The sequence below is a fragment of the Cebidichthys violaceus genome, unplaced genomic scaffold (assembly GCF_023349555.1).
Source record: "Cebidichthys violaceus isolate CVI_PGR_0920_01 unplaced genomic scaffold, fCebVio1.0.p SCAF_12, whole genome shotgun sequence".
NCBI classification, from domain to species: domain Eukaryota; kingdom Metazoa; phylum Chordata; class Actinopteri; order Perciformes; family Stichaeidae; genus Cebidichthys; species Cebidichthys violaceus.
This window is the reverse complement of record NW_027176285.1, coordinates 1400001-1420649: the sequence shown is the minus strand read 5'-3', so window position 1 is coordinate 1420649 and position 20649 is coordinate 1400001. Positions and strand designations below refer to the sequence as shown.

Sequence of the window (20649 nt, the reverse complement as noted above, 5' to 3'; positions counted from 1 at the left end):
GAAGGATAATTTGTCTTTATCCGTCTCTCTCTCTTTTCTCACCTCTGACTCAATCCACCCCTACAACAGCTCGCCTATCCCATTCAGACCAGACGAGGGGGCAGTTTGAGGCAACGCTAAGAGTAGCAGTGTGAGTTTTTATTGCATTCATTATTCAAACTCACAGAAGTGGAGATTAGTGCACTTTGAGAGTGTGCTGCAGTAAAATATTTATATCAGGAGAGAATGAGATGGTTGGATTCGTCATGTTGATGTGAACTCTGCTTTTATCCATTTCTCTCTCTCTCTGTGTGTGTGTGTGTGTGTGTGTGTGTGTGTGTGTGTATATATATATATATATATATATACACACATATATATATATACACATACAGGGTGAGCTGTGTCACAGTGGCCAAGAGGCATCTCTCAGGATTAGATAAGAGTCAACAGCAATATTTAAATGAAGCTTTTGTTGTTGGTCTATTATCAATGAACAGCGATGCACAATAACATCAGCTACTGCAACAAGCTGGTTAACCAAACAGGCAAAGTGGGCATCTGCCTTGGGGCGGTGAACGTCCCACGTTAACTACATCAACATAAATAGTTTTTGGTGTTTTACAAACTTGTAAGGAATTTGCACCACTTAAAGTGAAACTGTGCAACTGCCTTTCTTGTGTAATAGAAAAGTTGAATTAATAAGCAATAAAAGAGACTGTTGCTCACTTCGATACATTCAGGCTTTATTGTACTTGGTCTTTATTATAAGGACTAACATTAGCTAATAAAGCAAACTTTGGAGAGCTATTGCTGTGTAACTTGCTGACTTCACGACTCTACTTCTTGTGCTTCTGTTACACTACATTTTAGCATTTGGCATTAACCTGTAATTACCACTTAAGGCCACAACGACTGCTGTTCAGCAAATGTTACATAAGCTTCATCTAAGGCAGTTTCTGTATTATTACCCAACAATGAGGCAATGAACTCTATATGGGTCCCGTGTAAAAATCCAGTTTTAATACTGTACTATAAAAGTCGCAAGGGACAAATTTCAAAATAAAGTGGAATTACTGCAAAACTATAACTGAGGTAAGGTTATATTATACTTAATGCAATGCGATCAGACTCTAAATGCAATGCCAACCATGCATGCATACCAGAAAACTATGTTCATAAGCTACGGATCAGTTGTTGCATAGACTCCTAATTATTTTGGCATCTCCGTGTGTGTTTTTGTGTTTGACCATGCATTAGCTTCTCCTAAACTGAAAGCAAAGCATGATGGGAAAGTTTGGGGAGCAATATCTGGATTGTTCTAGGCAGGATAATGTCAGATAGACCCCCAGGCTTTTTTGCATAAACACACACACACACACACACACACACACACACACACACACACACACACACACACACACACACACACACACACACACACACCATCATTCTCTCCCTAAATCTGTTCTTTCCCCACCCATCCCCCATTCTATCCCCCTCTTTCTCCGTCGTTCCCTCCGGATCACAGCTGACTTTACGGCGGTCATGTTTGCTGACACATCAGTAGCGGCGGCAGAGAGATAAGTGTGCATCTAAAGAGGAATGACATGGCAGGAAGAGAGTGAGAGAGGGTGATCAGCAGTAGCAGAGAGCAGCGCGACAGAGGAGAGACAGACGGATAAAAAAAGGTAGAAGTGCTGGGGTGTAAAAGATGGAACGAAACAGAAAGACACATGGAGGAAGAGAAGATTATTGAGCCTCAAGTGAAGGCCAGAGACACACATCTTGCCTCAGGGACTAACAGCCTTTATTACATTAACCAGTCTGTGTTCTGCTCTCTCCGCTTTCAGCTCAGATCCAAACCTTTTCCTTTACGGAAAATGGATTAGATGGTTTGACGTCATGTACAGAATTTAGTCGCATTCACCCTACAGCACATTTGATGACGAGCTTTTCCTGGAATTCACGGGAACTTGACATGTATTGAATCATCCCTTCGTGACATGAAAAGAGATGTACAAATGAGGTCGCATCCCCTGCTAACTGTCCATCCATCCATCCCGTACCTGTCCCTATCCCTGGGACTCTAAAGAATGAAAACACCGGGCTTCAATGCCCCTTCTGGCTGGCAGCCTGTTTCACTTGGGTGTGGTCATCATGGTCCTTCGTAGCCTCTGTAACCACACCCAGCAGTGATGTCACTGGGGTATGTGACACGTCTCAAATAACTATCTTCCTTCAAAACCTCTCCCTAAAACTGATTTGCATTGATTGCTGTCTTGTTACTTTCTTCCGGGTTTCCATTCCAACTAAAGACTTCACCCGCTGACAGCAATCTCTTAAAAGGTGCTCAGTACGGAATTCAAGGCATATTTATTGTTTGCCTCCACTTGGCTCTCAACATGGCGACGGCTGAGCCGGCGGATCACAGCTAAACAGCCCCGGGTATGTAGACAGAGCACAGAGAAGCTCAGATTACAACACACAGAGAGGGAGAGCGACTTCCTTCTCTGATGAGGTAGACATCGCTCCACTGTATCTTCACATAGCAAATAGATGTTGGCTGCTACATTAATGCTCTGAATCCGGTTCATATAGGTCTTTTTCACTGCAGACACTTGACTTGTCATAGTAGGAAAAGCGCAGGTGTTACTAATAACAGCTCTGTTCGATTCAAGAATCCCAGTAGGTCATGAGAGTGTGACATTGAGGCAACATCCACAATACTAGGATCCTGAAACTGAAAAAGCTCAATGGAAAACAGCCGTCATTGATTTTATTTTACTGCGACATGGTGAAATATTCTGTGTGGGAAAAGAGCCTTTTAAAAGCTGCAGGGTGAGTTGGATCGGTGCCTCTGTGACATTGGTTTTGAGAAGTGCTACCAAGTATAAATAAACTGTAATATAATCAGACAGATTTCTATTAATACACCCTTTCATAACCCTTGATGTGTTTGTATGTTATTTATTTTACATGACTGTATGAAAATGCATTTCCTCATTTTGAACTTTACTTAATTCAGATTTTCTACAGTTCTTTGTTTGACTGTTGTGTTGTTTTGCTCTACATCCTGATTCTGTGCAATGTCAAGCTCCCTGTTTGTAATCTTTTTTTTTTTTGCCGTATTGATTCTCAAACGTGTGTAGAAGGCGAGGACAGGCCAAAGAGCACGCACACACACCCACACACACACACACACACACACACACACACACACACACACACCTTTCTACAGGGGCTTCACTAACCTTTTAAACCAACCCCGAATGTGTCCCTCTTGCGTTTGAAAGCCATAATTGACACTTTGATTAGGTCTTCTGCAGCCTGAGGCGGTGGCTTTAGGAAATGCATCACTGCCTTGTTTTCACCTCCACAGTTGCTTGGTGCCCCCTGAATCCACTTTGAATCAAAAAAGCCAACAAGCAAGGTGAAAGTTATAGTGTTTGGAATACTTTTTGTCAGGAAATGTAAAATACATGCTCACCAAAGCACAATAAAAAAAAAAAGACAGAGATGGAGCGAGCAATAAAGTTTAGTCAGTCTAAGCAGATTGTCGTTGATAACGTCCATGGTTGAATTAGGATCAATTAGGGGTGGGCAGATGTGCAGAATCATGGTTGACCCCAGGGCTTAAAGGATACAATCCAATTTTCCTCAACAAATGTAATACCATTAGAGTGGATAAAAACAGACAACTCACAAGGGAGGAGTCTCTTAAAAACCAGGAGGGGGACGAGACGGAGAGAGACGGAGCAGTTGCTCAGAAGAAGTGTGTGCTCAGAAGAAAGAGACAATACCCACCAGGGCGCGAAAACAGAGAAACCTACAGACAGGAAAGATTAGTGGAACTCAAAGTAAAGTCAAACTTTTCAGAAAACAAGGGCCTGGGAGGATAGAAAATATGAGAAGAAGAGAATAACCAGCCTCACCTGACCACTGTCAGGGAGATACTGAGTCTACTGGGGCCAGAAAGGAGAGCAGAGCTGAAAAGACGAAAGAAAAGCAGTGAGTGTTTGAGCGTTGAAGCTCTTATAGAACTACGGCATTGTAACTACGGCGCTGAAGACATTTCTTTTTTAGCCTCCTGGCTGAAGAGACTGAAAGACAAAACAGAAGTGCTACCACACTGATCGAGATCCATCATTTAGGCTATGAGGATCTGCAATAAGAACCTCCGCCTTCAGGACATCACCATCATGTACTTCACAGCCCTGGCTGCTCTAATGGTCATCTTGGTGGCTTCGTATCAGGCGCCCACCAACGCTATCGAAGTGTCCGGCCTAAAATCAACCTCCCCCGGCCCTCTCCCACCTCTGCCCATGCCCTTCCGCGTGCCCCTCGACCCGCGCGGGGACCTCCAGCTGGCCTGGAACATCAGCTACGCCGACCAGGAGGTTTACATGGAGCTGAGGGTGGCAGACATCAAACACGGCGTGGTCCTGGGGATGTCCGACCGCGGGGAGCTGACCAACGCTGACCTGGTGGTGCTCTGGGACTCTGGAGCTAATAGCTACTTTGGGGTAAGCTGGAATGTGGGTTATCTGTGTAATCTGTCTTCCAAATTATTGAATTTAAAAGAATTTAGGGAGTTAAATCTAAAATAAAATTGACGGAAGGCTCGCCTCTAAAAAGGTGTGGATATCAAGCAGTTTTCTACACAAGGTGTAAAATCAAATCATTTTACTTTCTTTCTCACTCACTCGTCAAATTCATAAATGCAGAGGGATTACATGGAAGTCCTCAAGGAACGGAGGTTTCCCTCATCTGTCTGTGGTCCCCGAGGCGTGAGATTGGTGTTTTTGCACGAGGAGCCGGCGGACGGCTTGCTTCATGATCACATAGTCACAAAGGATGTTATCGGCCCCCGCTAATTGGAAATCACTCAAACTGCACTAATAGCTGAAGTTCTTTGGGGAATCATTAGCGGTTATTAGCATATCAAAATTGAATCCTGTGATGATTAAGATGTGTAGAATGTCTCATTTTCATTTAAGCCACACACAGGGCTTTAACAAATATTAGAATTTTTTTTCCCCCCCTGAAAACTCCTGATAAATTTTTCTGAAAATGTACCTTCCTTTTCTTTTTGTCTATAAGGTTTATATGGAAATGATAATGAGAAGCAGATGTGATCTGCTCTATCAGTGTCGCAGTATTAACATAAGAACTGAGACTGTATGTGCCAACGTCTCACTGGTTGGTTGAATATATGATGTACGTGCAGAAACCTGCAGAATGAAAGACAGGGTCAATTTCAGGCTTAATTCACAGCTTTTTAAGTCCAACTGGTTCTTCTTTAACGGCCACTAAAATACATCATATCACTTACTTTCATTGATCGCAGTGAATCTCGGTAAAGAACGTTAATCTACAAAACAAATCTACAGAGCTTAATTTTCAAGGCTTTAAAACTTATAAAAAGAATAGTAAAGATATGACTTTCTGCAGGTTGTAGCTAGTGTATTCTGTACACACACACACACACAACACACTGTACACTGCCCACATTTTCTTTTAGATTTATATATAATGTATTTATTTTCAAAATTGTTGGCTTCAGAATCTTTTGAAATTTGTGTGGAACAGTTACATAAGAGGGTCCGAGAGGGAGACAGAAATACGGCGGTCTTAAGGTGCTATTCTGGACAGATATGAATGTGAGAAACATAACAGAAGCAGAGACACTGAGCTGTTGCAAAGCCTCCTGGCAGAGACGGGTGTCCTGTACACCGGGTCGGGAAGCTTTCACCACACGCCGCTGTTTCACTCATTTCTTAATCTTAAAATGAACAAACAATAGCAACATCACTTTTCCCACTACTCTCCTTCTGGCCCATTTCAACATCCTCTGAGATATTTTGTTGTGTCTCTCTGTTGTTTATTGTATCTACATGTTTGATCTGTCTTCTCCTTCAGGACGCATGGAGCGACAACGAGGGTCACGTGTCTTTGGACAGCCAACAAGACTACGAGTTGATGGAAGCCACACACAAAACCGACGGATTCTACCTGCTTTTCAAGAGACCGTTCAGTACCTGTGATCCCAGGGACTACCTCATAGAGGTGTGTAACGTCTGTCTCTCCACACTGTGCATGTGTGTGTCTGTGTACATGTCAGGGATGATGTGTCTAATGTGGACACATCTGGTTATGCCTCTGTCTCTTCTTTGTATCCACTTGTTTTTGTAGAATCTTGAGTTTGCAGATATTAAAAGAATGTTCCCCGAAAAAAATGACACAGCTGTTACTTGTGTTGCACGGCCTCAAGCCAAAATCATGTCTGTCAATCCTGAACCGACTGAATCTGACAGTTAACAGGTGGCGAGGAGATAACACGTCAGGAAGGTGGGAAAGATGGCGTTTGAATGCACATGCATGTAACATAGCGACATAGTGTACATGCGCTGTACGTGTTAGTTTGTGAATGTGTACATGTGTGTGTGTGTGTGTGGGAGGGAGGGTGTGCGTCTGCAGTTTGTGATATTTCCACTGCTGTCTTTAGTGCATGTTTTTTAAAAAAGAAGCGTGATCATCATGGAGAGCTCATGGTTTCAGGTGCGGACAAAAAATGCCTCATAGTTGGACTGATCAGCACAATTTCCACTGAAACATTCATTAAAATGATTATGGTTTCCATGGTGCTGCATCAGACCTCGAAGTTGCAGACACAAAACCAATGGTCATCACCATGACAACATAATGAAAAGTTCTCCGTTTGCCATTCGAGACTATTCACATGAAAGACACAACTGCTGCTTGTGCTCTGCTTTGCAGCCATCATGCTACATGCTCTCTTTTCTGATTGCTCTGTGATTGCTCAGGAGGGAACTGTGCACATCTTCTATGGATTTCTGGACGAACCACTTGCCTCACTGGATCAGCTGAACCTGTCCCGGATCCACACAGGACTTCAGAGAGTGCTGATGCTGCGGCCCGACGCCCCGTCGCCCACCCTGCCTCCGGACGTGCAGACGCTGGACGTCGTGGCGCCAAATGTCGTCATCCCAAATCAAGAGACCACCTACTGGTGCTTCATACAGACGCTGCCTGAAAACATGCCAAAGAATCACATTGTTATGGTAGCTGAGAAACGCCTCTAAAAATGGAATATTACACTTAACATAGAGTTTTACACAGTGAAGTGGGTGTTTTGGATGGAGACTAAACAATAGGGGCGTTATCATGGTTAGAAAAATACATCTAAGAAAATGTATTAACACATCCACTCACATTCTTATAGTGTTCTCTCAGAAATATGAAGAGATCCAGGGTAAAATATGTAGTATTATAAGATATAACAATTGCACAGTATGTTGCATTTAATACATTTCAAGTTTTTAAAAAATATTGTCTGAGGTAGCAGTATTGAAGAACACGATTCCCACTTTTTCCATCTCTCTCTCTCTCTCTCTCTCTCTCTCTCTCTGTGTCTCCGTCAGTATGAGTCAGTGATAACTCCAGGTAACGAGGCCATCGTGCATCACATGGAAGTGTTCGAATGTTCTCCGGATATCCGCGACGTTCCACAGTACAGCGGCTCCTGTGATGACAAGATGAAGCCGGGCAAGCTCAACTTCTGCCGCCATGTGCTCGCTGCATGGGCGATGGGAGCTGAGGTATGATGGGAAACAGACGCCCACGCAGCATCTCCTTACTTCTGTCCTTACGGGCTGACTGTGTTCACTCCCTGTTCCCTGAAACAAAACAAAAAGAAAAAGGCGCTACCAACATATTCTCACCACTTACCTGAATATAACTTTTATGATGCCAATAAAGCCAAGTCCTAACCCTAAAACCGCCCCATGAAGACGCAACAATCAATCCCACGCAAACGACGTTAGGTAAAGCAGAATAAACGCATGCATCGGCATGTATTTCATACACATTGCAGTTGTCTAATTGAAAAAGAGTTGGAATGAATCTTGATTTTTGGTCCTGTCCTCGTATCCATTATGAGAGATAAACAAATACTCCTACGCAAGTAATATTCAAGCCTAGAACAGCAAGCAGAAAAGCTTGTAAAGAGGATCCCACACTCAGCACAAGTCTATTAAGAGCTCGGAGACAGTCTGCATGTGGGAAGTAAACTCTCATGCAAATATCCACAAACTGGTTTGCATGGACACTCAGCACAAAAACAAATGAAAACCACAAATGTACGTACATCGGTAACTTCAAAAGAGGCAGAAGAGGTTTCATCATGGCTGAAATGACTGCCCGATTAGTCAGCAGGACATGAAATATTAACAATAGATAAAGAGACTACATGTAATGTGAAACAGGTTATTCTCAGTGTCAAAACCCATGAGAATGATCACCCACAACCTCCCCCCCCTTATCAGTGTCGTTTCTAGCCACAGCTGGCAAAAAACCCCAACTTTAATTAATGCACCGCTCACTACAGCAGCTGTATAGTGGACTTCATCAGAGGGTCAGAAACACGACTGCTAATGAATGCTACTGTTAGTCCGTGTGTGCTATAGTGTAGGCAACTGGTTGCTAACATTGTTATAAGGTAATATGTCAATTTTGAGTTACAGCTTATTCAGCCGCCCCCCCCAAGTGGCCAAAACAATCAGTTTGCTCATCAACCAGCTAAAAGGTGTCAAACACACCCGTTTCTTCAGCCAGTCAGTCAGTCAGTCACCTTCCAGGCATTAATAAATCACCCCACTTATGTTCCACGGCAGCCATCCAGCCGGCCGAGCAAGCAAGCAGCCTGCTGGTCACATAAAGCAAAGAGGACAGGGAGCGCTGAGCATGTCACCGTATTTCTCTGCTCCGCTCCCCACCGTATCACAGCCGGCCCGGTCCCTCTCTGATTGGATTATCTGCCAGCCAAACAGAAACAAGCAGGACGCCTTCTGTGAGCCGTGAGCTGTGAAGACGAGATTAGGTGGGAAATATTCAGGCCTCTTTCATCACCTCTTAATAGTGTTGTTTCATTCTCCCCGGCACCGCATCAGAAGGGGAACGTGGCCTTGGTAAAAAAACACAAAACAAGAGAGGAAGAGGAAGTTTGAAAGAAGAGGGAAACAATAATATTAAACACCGTCAGAACTCGGAGAAAGAAGACGGCACTAGAGAAAAAGAGACGTGTGTGTAGTGCAGAGTGCAAGTCTCTACGGATTTTACTGTTATGACATTAAACCAGATTAAATGAAACAATTCTCTCTTCCATTACACATTGTGTCTATCAGCAGGAGAGGCTTAAGGTGGTCTGAAATAGTTGAAGATGCTGATTAAATCACGTTTCCTTGATAAAAGCGCGGAGGTTTGACGCCCATGGGGCCAGCAGTGACTCAAAAATGATTTTTTTTTTGCCACAATAAGTAGAACAATTCAGAATCCAAGGAGCAAAGAGGATGAGAAAGGAAATGTACCTCACAAGTCCAACCAGCATCTCAGACAAGGAACAGAGACGATTCAAAGACTAATTATGTGTTAATAATCAGTTTTCTCAACCATAATCACTGTCTTACAATCTGTCCCCGATACAGTTTTAGAATGGGTGGGTGGTTGGGAGTTTGTGAGTGGGCATGCCGTTATTTTTAGCAGTCATCACCAAACAGTGTAGAGAACCACAATAGAGCTATAGAGGCAATCTATTGTCTCTGCAGTGTGGGCAAGAAGATGAAACAGGACTGATAGTTGTGATTCTTTGGGTGTACCACTCTGACCGGGATCACATTGGTGGTTTGAGGGGAAGCCTGTAATGAAGACATCCTACAGAGTGTGTGTGTGTGTGTGTGTGTGTGTGTGTGTGTGTGTGTGTGTGTGTGTGTGTGTGTGTGTGTGTGTGTAGGCTTTTTACTATCCTCCTGATGCAGGGATGCCCATGGGTGGATCAGGCTCCTCAAGGTTCCTTCGTCTGGAGGTCCATTACCACAACCCTCTCCTTACATCTGGTACATACAGTACACACACACGTATTACTCAAGCACATGCTGTAACACATGCCCTCTGTCTTTTTCTTTCTCTTTTACACACACACACACACACACACACACACACACACACACACACACACACACACACACACACACACACACACACACACACACACACACACAGCAGGATTCTCTGTTCCTCTCCCGATGAGAGCGATTCATTTTAAAATGTTCAGATATACCTTTTGATCTCGCCCGCACAAGTCCACACAGACTTTGCCTTTGTTATCCTGATCTGACCTTACAATACGCATAAATCTTCTAACTCTCAGCACTTCCTTTCTTGTGTGCACGTCATTGTAATATGATCTACAGGTTTGTTGCATATTTTAATCTTCCATGACATTCTTCACGCAGGCCGTAGGGACTCGTCGGGGATACGGCTGCATTACACTCCGAGTCTGAGGCGGTACGATGCAGGGATCATGGAGCTGGGCCTTGTTTATACTCCCATCATGGCTATCCCCCCCAAACAACACACCTTCTACCTCAGTGGATATTGCACCTCCAGGTGTACCCAGACTGTACGTATGCAATATTGGCGGGTATTCCAGCTGGCGTGCCACATGTTTCTTCAGGTTTTGGTCCCTAAAGCACAAACATCCTGGTTGGAGCTTGACCTCAACATGTCGGTTTCTTTGTCCGTCTGTGTGTCTATCTAGGCTTTTCCTCCAGGAGGAATCCATGTATTTGCATCCCAGCTGCACACCCACCTGGCGGGGCGTGGGGTGAGGACAGTTTTGGTGAGGGGAGGCAAAGAGCTGGAGGTGGTACAGGAGGACCAGCACTTCAGTACTCACTACCAGGTGAGCAACAGCATGGCTCGGGTTTACCCTGAGGAACTCGGAGATGTTGTATCTTATACTGTATTAGATTGGATCAAAGTCAGCTTTACTTCATATCACACTGAGCCATGTGCCACTGGGACAAAGATTATCCTCTGCTTCCACTGCACCTTTTAAAATAATAAAAAGCTCCCGCCTCATTAAAATAAAGGCTTAGAATGTGTCGTTAATTCCACACCAGGTGACCCATATAGGTTTTTAGAACAAGATGAAAGGAACAAGCATAGGGTACATTATGTCTGCAACTAGTTGTAGAACATATGTTAAAACTAGAGTTTGAAGTAGGAACATATTACAGTAGTAGTCATCTTTACTCGTTGCTACTCAATCAGGAGTAAATGTACAATACTGTGAGCTTCTATTGGAGCTCTCAGAGAGTTATAAGCCTTCGATCAGTCACAGTTCTAGCAGGCCTCATGAGGTATGGCACACTGGACTCTTCATCCACAGGACAGCAGCATGAAATAATGAATGAGGGAAAAGATCAACTCAACATCAGATCAGAACTGACAAACAACAACATTGTTGAGAGACAGCAGACAACAGCTGTTGTGTTTTTTTAATGCACAATATCCTGGGGCAGGTAAACACACACACACACACACACACACACACACACACACACACACACACACACACACACACACACACACACACACACACACACACACACAGGGCAGAGAAGGACATCTGCTAGACCGCCTGATAAAATCTCCAGCTGCTGTTGATGTTAGACTAATCTGAGTGTACCTGTGTGGCGGTGCTGTTTCAAATCCTGCAGCCTCATTATAGGCATATGAAGACTTTATCAAACCATTCGCAGCAAAGCTAACAGACCTTTCCCCACACACACACACACACACACACACACACACACACACACACACACACACACACACAGCTAATAACTGTGAAAGCTGCCTCTAAGGAAATCATCAAGAGCAACCAGTGTTTCATCTCGCTGTGTAAGTATATAAATAAATCACAAAGTGTCCAATAATGCCCAAACTTAAGATGCTAGAGAGGGAATTGCTTTGTGAAAATGTGTCCAGTGGTAACAAGGAATTGTATTATTAAAACAAAGCACTGTTTTATTCAATCCACTGTGATCATTGGCATTATTCTAATCACATCACAGACTAAAGCCTAACTTCAACAACAAGAATCCCCAAATTGAATGTCGGGTGGATTTTCATTTTAATGTGCTGTGTTTGTTTTTGGTCATCTTTCTTACAGACGATCCGAGTTCTAAAGAAAATGGCGAATATTTTACCCGTAAGTATAAAGTTGATCCCTGACAAAAGCAGAGACTGTTATATGGTTTAGTTTTTCACAGATGCTACATTCAGACAAGAATGGGAAATTGCTGTTCTGCGAGCTCAGCCAACTAGGTCTGAATGGTAGTGGCCCAGATGTAGTGCTTTTTTTTTTTTTTTTTTTCTCCCACTGCATTTAAAGTATTGAATTAGAATACCTCGCCGCTGCATAAGGTGCTTAACTGGAGTGGAAATAGGGACAGGCTGTGAAATCGGTGCTGTGATAGGAAGTTCTCAGGAGACAGAAGACAAAACCGCAGCAGCTGAGCTCCACACAGCAACAAAAAAAAAAAAAAAAACTGCCCGCTTTGCTATCTTAAATTACTAATTTTCTGTGAGTAACCTTAAATTCTCCTCAGTGGTCTTTGTTAAACATGTTTGTGCTTGATCCTGCAGGGTGATGTTCTCATAACTAAGTGTACTTATAACACAGAAGACAGGAGCAAGCCTACAGTGGTAAGTTCACCTTGAACACTGCCAACAGCAACAGAGTCTCTCCTCCCTAATACCAACACGTGCTCTTTGTACTGAACATCTTCACCTGCATCCAAATCTCTTGTGTCCTCAGGGAGGTTTTGGCATCATGGAGGAAATGTGTGTTAACTACATTCACTACTACCCTCGAACTAAGCTGGAGCTCTGCAAGAGTCACGTTGAACCAGAATACCTGCAGAAATACTTCACCTTCATTAACAGGTAGCACACGCACAAACCACCTCTCTCTCTCTCTCTCTCTCTCTCTCTCTCTCTCTCTCTCTCTCTCTCTCTCTCTCTCTCTCTCTGAAATCTTTTGCTTGTTCCCCATGTCCTTGATTCTTTTTCCATCCGCCCCTCCATCTCCTGTGTGACTAAGCAATTTTGGGGGTTTCAGCATAGCACTCGCCCCTCCCCCCACTGCCCTTCACTCCCCAAACTAGAGATGCGATTACTTCTTTTAATCTCGAAAAACCACATGCTTTGTCCTTTAGAGTGAAACTGTGTTCTCTTAATGCCGATTCTAACTGCCCCCCCAACCTATTCCTCCTTTCTCAATCTCCCTTCGCCTCCTACTTTTATCGACTTTCCTTCAACCTCTCTCTTGCTCTTCCCTCCAGGTTCCACGGAAAGGACCAGTGTGTGTGCGGTGAGGTTGGTGTGACGGAGCAGTATTCCCAGCTAAAGTGGGACGCGTTCACTGGAGAAGTGCTGGACTCCCTTTACAACACAGCCCCCATCTCCATGCACTGTAACCAGTCGAGTGCACGCCTCTTTCCTGTGAGTCCCCAGTCAAACTCAGAAATGTATAGACGCCTTGATCAAATTTATTTTGCAAACCAGACCAGATGCAGACGAACTGACTCCAGCGTGTGAATGGAAACGTTGAGAGCACAACTTCCGAGGTGTAGCCTAACATAAAGTAAGCTGGTTTGGAAACAATCACCAATTCAAATCAGGATGAGGCTCATGACGCGCACCGCTTCTGAAGAGATCATCCGCGCTTGATCTCTTCAGAAACGGAGGCTGTCAGGAGCATTCATTTTCATTTATTTCATTAACTTCAACGACAACAACAGTGGCACGTATTCCATTAATGGTGGCACCACCGGAAGGCGGTTGAAAGACTTTGACTACAACTGCTTTCAAGATATTTTGGGTGAAGCCATCATGCGTTAAGTAATCTTAAAGTAATTCAGCAGCCACGGGTGAAGACAGGCTCTCACAGTGTTGTAGCGTTTATACTCCAAAGAAAAAGGGAAGCAGAATACTTAGTAAGGAATGACGAGCGATGCACCAACTACAGACAGGAGCTCTTGCAAAAAGAAGGGGATTCTTTATTTGTTTTAACCAAAATGCTAAGAGGCAAAAATGTGTGAGGTTGAAGGACAACTTGCAGCTGAAATCAACAACTGAGAGCTGCAGCCTCTCAACCTTACATATACATACAAAGTAATGCATTTTAGATTTCTTAGTTATCTCATAAGTTTAAACCACCCACTGCTTGGAGGACGTAACGATAACAATGCACACCTGTTTTCACTTCCACTGAATGAGATTAACAGCGATGATATCGCAGGCAGAAAGTAATTGACAGATAAAACTGGCAAAACACTGAACTGAAATTGAGAATTTCACACAACACCACTGCTTAACTGGACCTTGTGAAAAGAAGCAGCCTTTTCACAGTTTGAAAGCTATGTGCCATAAAAAAAAATACAGTCAAAAACCACAAAAAAAATGGCCTCGAGTGTATTTTTCCACGACAGGTTCCATATATTGTTCTATAACAACCGTGCAGTTATCTAATAAAAACCTGCAATCTAATATCAAGGATACCGCCTTTGTTTTTTTGCCAAACAACCTCATCAAACGTCACCAATATCATAAATCTGTTTCTCCAGGGAGAGTGGGACAAACAGCCCGTACCGGTGGTTACCTCCACCCTTGAAAAGCCTCGCTACCCTTGTGAGGGAGGAGCACATCCCACCAGAGGGGCATCAGGGCAGGCTTCAGCCCAACAGAAGAGCCCCTGACCTCAGGAAGCTAAAGCTCCACGAGAGTTTGCAGAATTTACCTTGGGGATAGAAGACGTCCTCTACTGGGTTTTCTGACACCCACTGTAATTACATGCTTATATCCACTGTCTTATGTTATTATCAGTGTAAACAAATGAATGATAATCAAATGTATACGTCTTGTTTCAAAGCATGGGACAAGGCCTTGAGAATTGGGGTTAGCATGTAACGAACCAATAACAGTGTGACTAATTAATTGTTGCTTGGGACAACAGCGCTAACTTCTGCTGCGTTATTTAAAAGAAAATTATATTATTTTGACATAAAATAAAGAAATAAAATGACTTCCATTTTCACTTTTACAGTTAAAAACTGTAATTTTCACTCTTTTACTCTACATGCCCCTGTGTGTCCTTGAATTATTATTGTGTGTTAAATAATAGATGTCACAAAAAAAAAATGTTGGCAGTTAAAAAGGAATTTATTAAAAATTGCTCTGGACAGATTAAATGAGTGTTTAATTAACATCACGTTTTCAGTCATGTTTGTCATTTGAACTGGTCAAACAACTCTCTTAAGACATTTCACATTGAAGAATCAACATCACCTGCTTTCCATAATCAAGACTTCTGCGATATTCACATCACACCATAGAAGGGGGAGAAATTCTGTAACCTGAAAAATACCTTTGGACAGAAGTGACAGTGTTTTATTAGTCCGCTTCACATTCCCCATAGAAATCGTCTTATTAACCTCAGCCACTACTGAGAACAACCATTTCAGTGATTAATGGCCTTCTGGGCTGAATCAATGAATCATCCCACATTAGTAAACATTTTGTGCAGCAAGTAGAAGCCATACATACAGACGCCTTCCTCTACTTCTACACACACTTCTTTTTGGCTGCTGTTGGCACAGGGTGAGTGATGAACTTTGGCCTAAACCGTTGGTGTAAGTGAATATAAACACAAGTATAATACATCAAAAAATATGTTACGTGTTGGAACAAAAATTTAATTTTGTAATTAGCTTGTAGACTGATGTTTAAAAAAAAAAAAAAAAAAAAAAAAATGAATCTTGAATCACTATCACAGCTGCATTTAAGACATGGATTAGCGATCGAGGTCCTCCACTGCTGATTTCTGTTTTTGCCGTTTGACACAAAGAAGCTACCTGGCTAGCAAACCTGTCAGCAGTTATAGTTTTAGTTTGTATGTACACACACACACACACACACACACACACACACACACACACACACACACACACACACACACACACACACACACACACACACACACACACACACACAGTGTATAAAGGCACCATCAATTATTTATGAGTACTCGTCTCAAAGTACCTATTTCATCCATGTATCTTTCATTACACAAATTCTACAATATTTGCCACCCTCACTCATCCACTGAACTACGTTCATACTTTGAATTGAAAGTGTTAGGAGGCCAAGGCGTTGTTTAATGTGTTGCTCAACACCTCCTAAAGCCGCTTTACTGTAAGAAGACTCCATTGTGCCCCCTGCTGGGAGGGCTACAGCGTGAAGCCAACACATCCTCACTCCAAACTCCTCCTACTTTTAGTTTTGCACAGGACACGAACACCGGTTTCCTGGATGAAAGTCAGATGTTTGTTTGACCCTTGAGTTTGATTCAGCAGCAATGCAACAGAAAATGAGCGCTCTTAGGAATGCCTGAATTGGTAGACAAGTCTGGTCAAATTAAAATGCATCTGTTAAAGACACAAAAAAACTAAGAGAATTGAGTTTGCAAACGGCAGCGACGGCGGTTTAACGCCGCGGAGCACAGCAACAGGGGGCACGGAGCAGAAAACAAGGGGATTCCATCTGTAACAGCTGCTTTCCGATAACTCCCGTCTTCCCTCGTCCTTTTGTCTCCAGCAGTGTTTTGTCCCCGGCTGGTACTCTGTGCCTCGGGGTGCTTTTATTTCTCCCTTTTCCTCCAACTCTGATAAACACTGTCTGCCTAAGAGCCAAAGAAGCCAGTGAAACCCTGTTTTTAGTCATTGTTATCAGGACAAACATCAGTTACTGTAATTTGACTCAAACTGCTACAAACGTTTGAGCATAGCAGTATTCCCTAATACGATTATCTATGGCCTCATAGGGTACATTCTGAATGAAATATAGTGCACTGTGAGCACATGATTAGAACGCTGACCCACTATTAGCCTGTTGCCTAATAAAAGGCATGCTGCAGTTCTCTCTTTTAAGCACACAGAGGCCCTGGCCACTAATTGAGAATTTACGGTAGGCACACATGCATCTGTTACTGTCGTCTTAGACTTCCTGATGTACTTAGTGTTAGGGCATAAACATGCTGAATTAGCTTCATTTAACCGTTTGAAAAGAGCTGTTGTTATTGAAAACTAAAAGTAAAGAGGATTCATATGCCGTTCATTAAGATCAATCAAGGAACCAAGTCAGCTGGATCACTTCTTCTTCTTTGTTACCCAGGTGTAAAGCTAAACAAATGTTGATTACTGGAGACGGTAAGAAATAATTTGTCTTCATAGTAATGCTACTCACAAGAGAAGAGTGTCAAAGGCTTTCAAAATGTGAAGCTTAATAACAAAACATTCATATCAATATTCAAATCAGCACCTTTTATATCTCCATACAGAGTTTAGACCATCTGTAAGAGTTCCATCTCTTCCCCTCCAGTTATATTAAATCCCAGATATAATCTTTAAAAAAAAAAAAATAATCACATTTTCAGATGCTTAGTAATGATCCAACGTGTTCAGAGTGAAACGACTGCATCTGTGCTTAGAAAGCTTGCACCTCTCTCAGCCTCATTCTCCAGCAGAGCGTTGTCTTCAGGCTTCACCAGCGTGGTCCTTCTCAAGCGTAGATGCCCTTGACGCGTTTGTTCTGGGGGTCAAATGGAGACTTGAGGTGGGCCTTGGCCTTGTACGTCACTCCCATCCTCTCCAGCGTAAACTCCCCGCTCTTTATGAAATCGGCACTCACCTGATAAGGAAAGGAAGAGACGGATCAGAGGATGAAGAGGGGAGAGAGGGGGAGGGAATTTACATTTTTTTTTTTTTGGGAGATGAGGAGACGATGGAGATTAAAACAGAGAGCGAAAAAAGTGAGACGACCAATTAATCCACACGCTTTGTGGAAATAAGTGTTCCCGGCCGGCGGAGCGCTCCAGAACGGACGATTTCACGGCGTTGGTATCCGACAGAAAGGAATGGCGCCGGAGTTCTAAAAACGCTGAAAGCAATCCGTTCACTCATGAGTCAATGTCAGCTCCCTCGTAACCCAGAGAGCTCATTTTCACTGACTGACTCCCTCTTCCCTCCCTGCAGCTCTGCCACTGATCTGTCACACAGACACAGAGCTCCCTCTCATCGCCCTGCTTGGTTTTTACTACCTCCATGTTGAAGGCTGCAGCCACTACAACTATTCTATTAGGGTACACAATCACATTCCACAGGATATCTAAACCCAACTTAAACAACACAGTGAAATATCAGTGTGCTAGTACCAAGGATAATGCAATTCACACTTAGCACTGACATCTTCACTATCTTTACGTCAATAGTTTGTTTTATATAATTATTACCTTCGGCTAAACTCACAGCAGACCTCACTTTAGGCAGCCCTGCTCCAGATTAAGCCAGCTAAAGATGCCACATTACAGAGGCTAAAGATGCTACATCTGCTGTTTCACTGTGACTTGAATGAATTGACTTCATTTACCAGCTTGCCCGACGGTATTTGATGGTGTAGTGCCCACGAGCTGAACAGCACACCCACTTACCTTTCAGTGAGTACATTCACTCGTCAAACCGCTGGTGCATGTACAGTACTCGGGTCTGACAGCCAATGAAATTGGGGGATACATTTTAATGGTGTACTGCGCCAACTTCCTCAGTTACCACGATACCACAGAGCAGTGAAATGGTGAGTTCAAAAAGAAAACACAAAGAAGGAAGGAAGAGGAAGAGACGGAGAGCGAGTGCGGACACTTGTATTGCTTCCTACACACAGGTCTGTTTAAGAGAGACACTTCTCACTCACACTTACTTCTGCTGAAGCCGGTGATGTGATCGTAGGAGATGTGATCTGTCATACTGAGTGACAGGAGACTAGATCCTTCAGACCCGTCTGTCTCTGTGTGTGTGTGTGTGTGTGTGTGTGTGTGTGTGTGTGTGTGTGTGTGCACGCACGTGTCCACATTTCAGTGAGTGCGTGTGAGACTGAAGTGCTCGACAAAGCCAAGGGTCTATCCGCTTTGTTTTGCATTGCTGGTCACGACTCAGGGATGGATATGAGTGCGCACACACACACACACACACACTATCACACACATGTGCATGCAGTGTGTGTGTGTCTACTGAGCACACACTCGTACTCAAACAAATCACAGAAGGTTGTTTCTGAATAAAAAATGTTTTGCCTTAGAGCGCACCACTTCAACCAATATTTTGTGTGTCTCTTGCTGCTTCCATCCTTCTGTTTGATGTTCCATCTGTTATTCTGTGTGTGTTTCTGTATTTTTATGGAGAGAGAAGCACACAAAATATTGTATGCCGGCCAATAAGACTTATTTCTCAGTGTAAAGTGAGTGGTGGGACATGACCGACAGCCTGAGGCTATGAGAACGCCTGAAGAAATAAATAAAACAGAGACTGATGCACCGACTGGCTAACAAATACAGAACTGTCTTATTCCAGCTAAGTGTGTGTACAGTGTGTAGGTATATGTATGTGTGTTTAAGGCCTTTACCACTCCTCCGTCAGGGTTGCGGATGTATCCATATCCAATAGTTTTGTCGACATAGAAGCCATAGTCAGAACGCCGCAGGTGACCAACAGGAGCGCCGTCACGGAAAATGGCCTCCAGACCGAACATCGGCACTTTCCTGGCGGAGAAGAAGAGAAGGGAGCGTTTCACCGCGTTCACATGAACAACCCACGTTGCCCCGTTCCTTTCAGACACACTCACAAAATCAAACTAATTGAATTCAAGTTGGACTTAAACCTAGAGCATATTTAATGAAATATGTTTATGTGCACAGGAACATGTACGTCTGTTGACTTCAACTCCCAGCACAGCAGACTGACTCCCTCCTGCACACATAAGATTCAATTGTATACACACACACACACACACACACACACACACACACACACACACACACACACACACACACTTCTCATGACTGCCAGGACTAAACAGAATGTGCCCACTCTGACAACATCTCTTTCACCAGAAGCAATGTTCTCCTGATGGTAAATTGCTGTAGACTTTGCTCAGCTCAGTCGAGGATGTTTTCCTCCATCTGAGGATTAAACATTAATAGTAACCACACCACGAGTTAATGCATCTGCATCTTAGAATCTTAACTAAGTGAAATATTTTGAATGTTTTATATGTTTTCGGAAAAGAAAGTCTAATTTCAGTCTAAAGACGGAAATGTTTTTAAAGTTTCAGTACGGTCTCGCATTTACAAAGAATGTATTAACTTTAAATCTAGCATGTAAAACGTCTAAAAAGAAAAATGTTCAATAATGTTCCATTAAACTGCATCTTGATCCTTTTGCACAACATACTGTATCTGTGGCTGCACGTCTTAATCAGCTGCACATTTGTAAAATGCATCAATATTAAGGATTCTGTTCTCGGTGTGAGACCATCGTCTAAACTATTTTAGGTTGCGGTTCTACGTGTATAATCAATTTGTGTAAGACGTCTAAGTGGCTTCACTACAGGAAGCTTCATTTTATAAAATTGACTACAGTGTTCACACTTCCTGCTTTTTCATTAATTTGCATTAATGTCTTTCCGACTAGCGTATAATCTCAGGCTTCACTGACTCATCAATGGTGAAGCAGACGATGCGCCTCCTCAGCCCCTCCTGCTTCTGTTTCTCCAGCCGCTCACGGCCCTGGAACGGGATGGAGCTCTTCAGCTTGCAGGTGAAGCCCAGCCCGGACTCCAAGGGAGTGTCATCTGGGCGGAGGTCGGCGTGCCAATGTCTGTACCCTGATACACAGGGGACGAGAAAGAGCA

General features: G+C 43.3%; 2 protein-coding genes across 4 annotated transcripts in view; one reads left to right on the top strand and one right to left on the bottom strand.

The window, feature by feature from the left end:
- The first annotated feature begins 653 nt into the window (after nucleotides 1-653).
- dbh (dopamine beta-hydroxylase (dopamine beta-monooxygenase)) lies at nucleotides 654-15175 on the top strand. Its single transcript, XM_068705846.1, has 12 exons — nucleotides 654-4505; nucleotides 5902-6048; nucleotides 6807-7064; nucleotides 7425-7601; nucleotides 9791-9893; nucleotides 10293-10459; nucleotides 10598-10741; nucleotides 12017-12055; nucleotides 12493-12552; nucleotides 12665-12792; nucleotides 13191-13350; nucleotides 14475-15175. The coding sequence occupies exons 1-12, from the start codon at nucleotides 4137-4139 to the stop codon at nucleotides 14604-14606; spliced, it is 1884 nt and encodes a 627-aa protein (XP_068561947.1). The 5' UTR covers nucleotides 654-4136; the 3' UTR covers nucleotides 14607-15175.
- Nucleotides 15176-15631: 456 nt separating this feature from the next.
- Nucleotides 15632-20649, bottom strand: part of sardh (sarcosine dehydrogenase) — a 35498-nt gene continuing 30480 nt past the window's right edge. For all 3 annotated transcript variants that reach the window (XM_068705843.1, XM_068705845.1, XM_068705844.1), the window contains 3 exons: nucleotides 20454-20622; nucleotides 19363-19498; nucleotides 15632-17595 (listed from right to left, as the gene is read on the bottom strand). In XM_068705843.1, coding sequence (XP_068561944.1) covers nucleotides 17467-17595; nucleotides 19363-19498; nucleotides 20454-20622 — 434 coding nt within the window. In that variant the 3' untranslated portion in view covers nucleotides 15632-17466. The remainder of the gene's footprint in view (nucleotides 17596-19362; nucleotides 19499-20453; nucleotides 20623-20649) is intronic.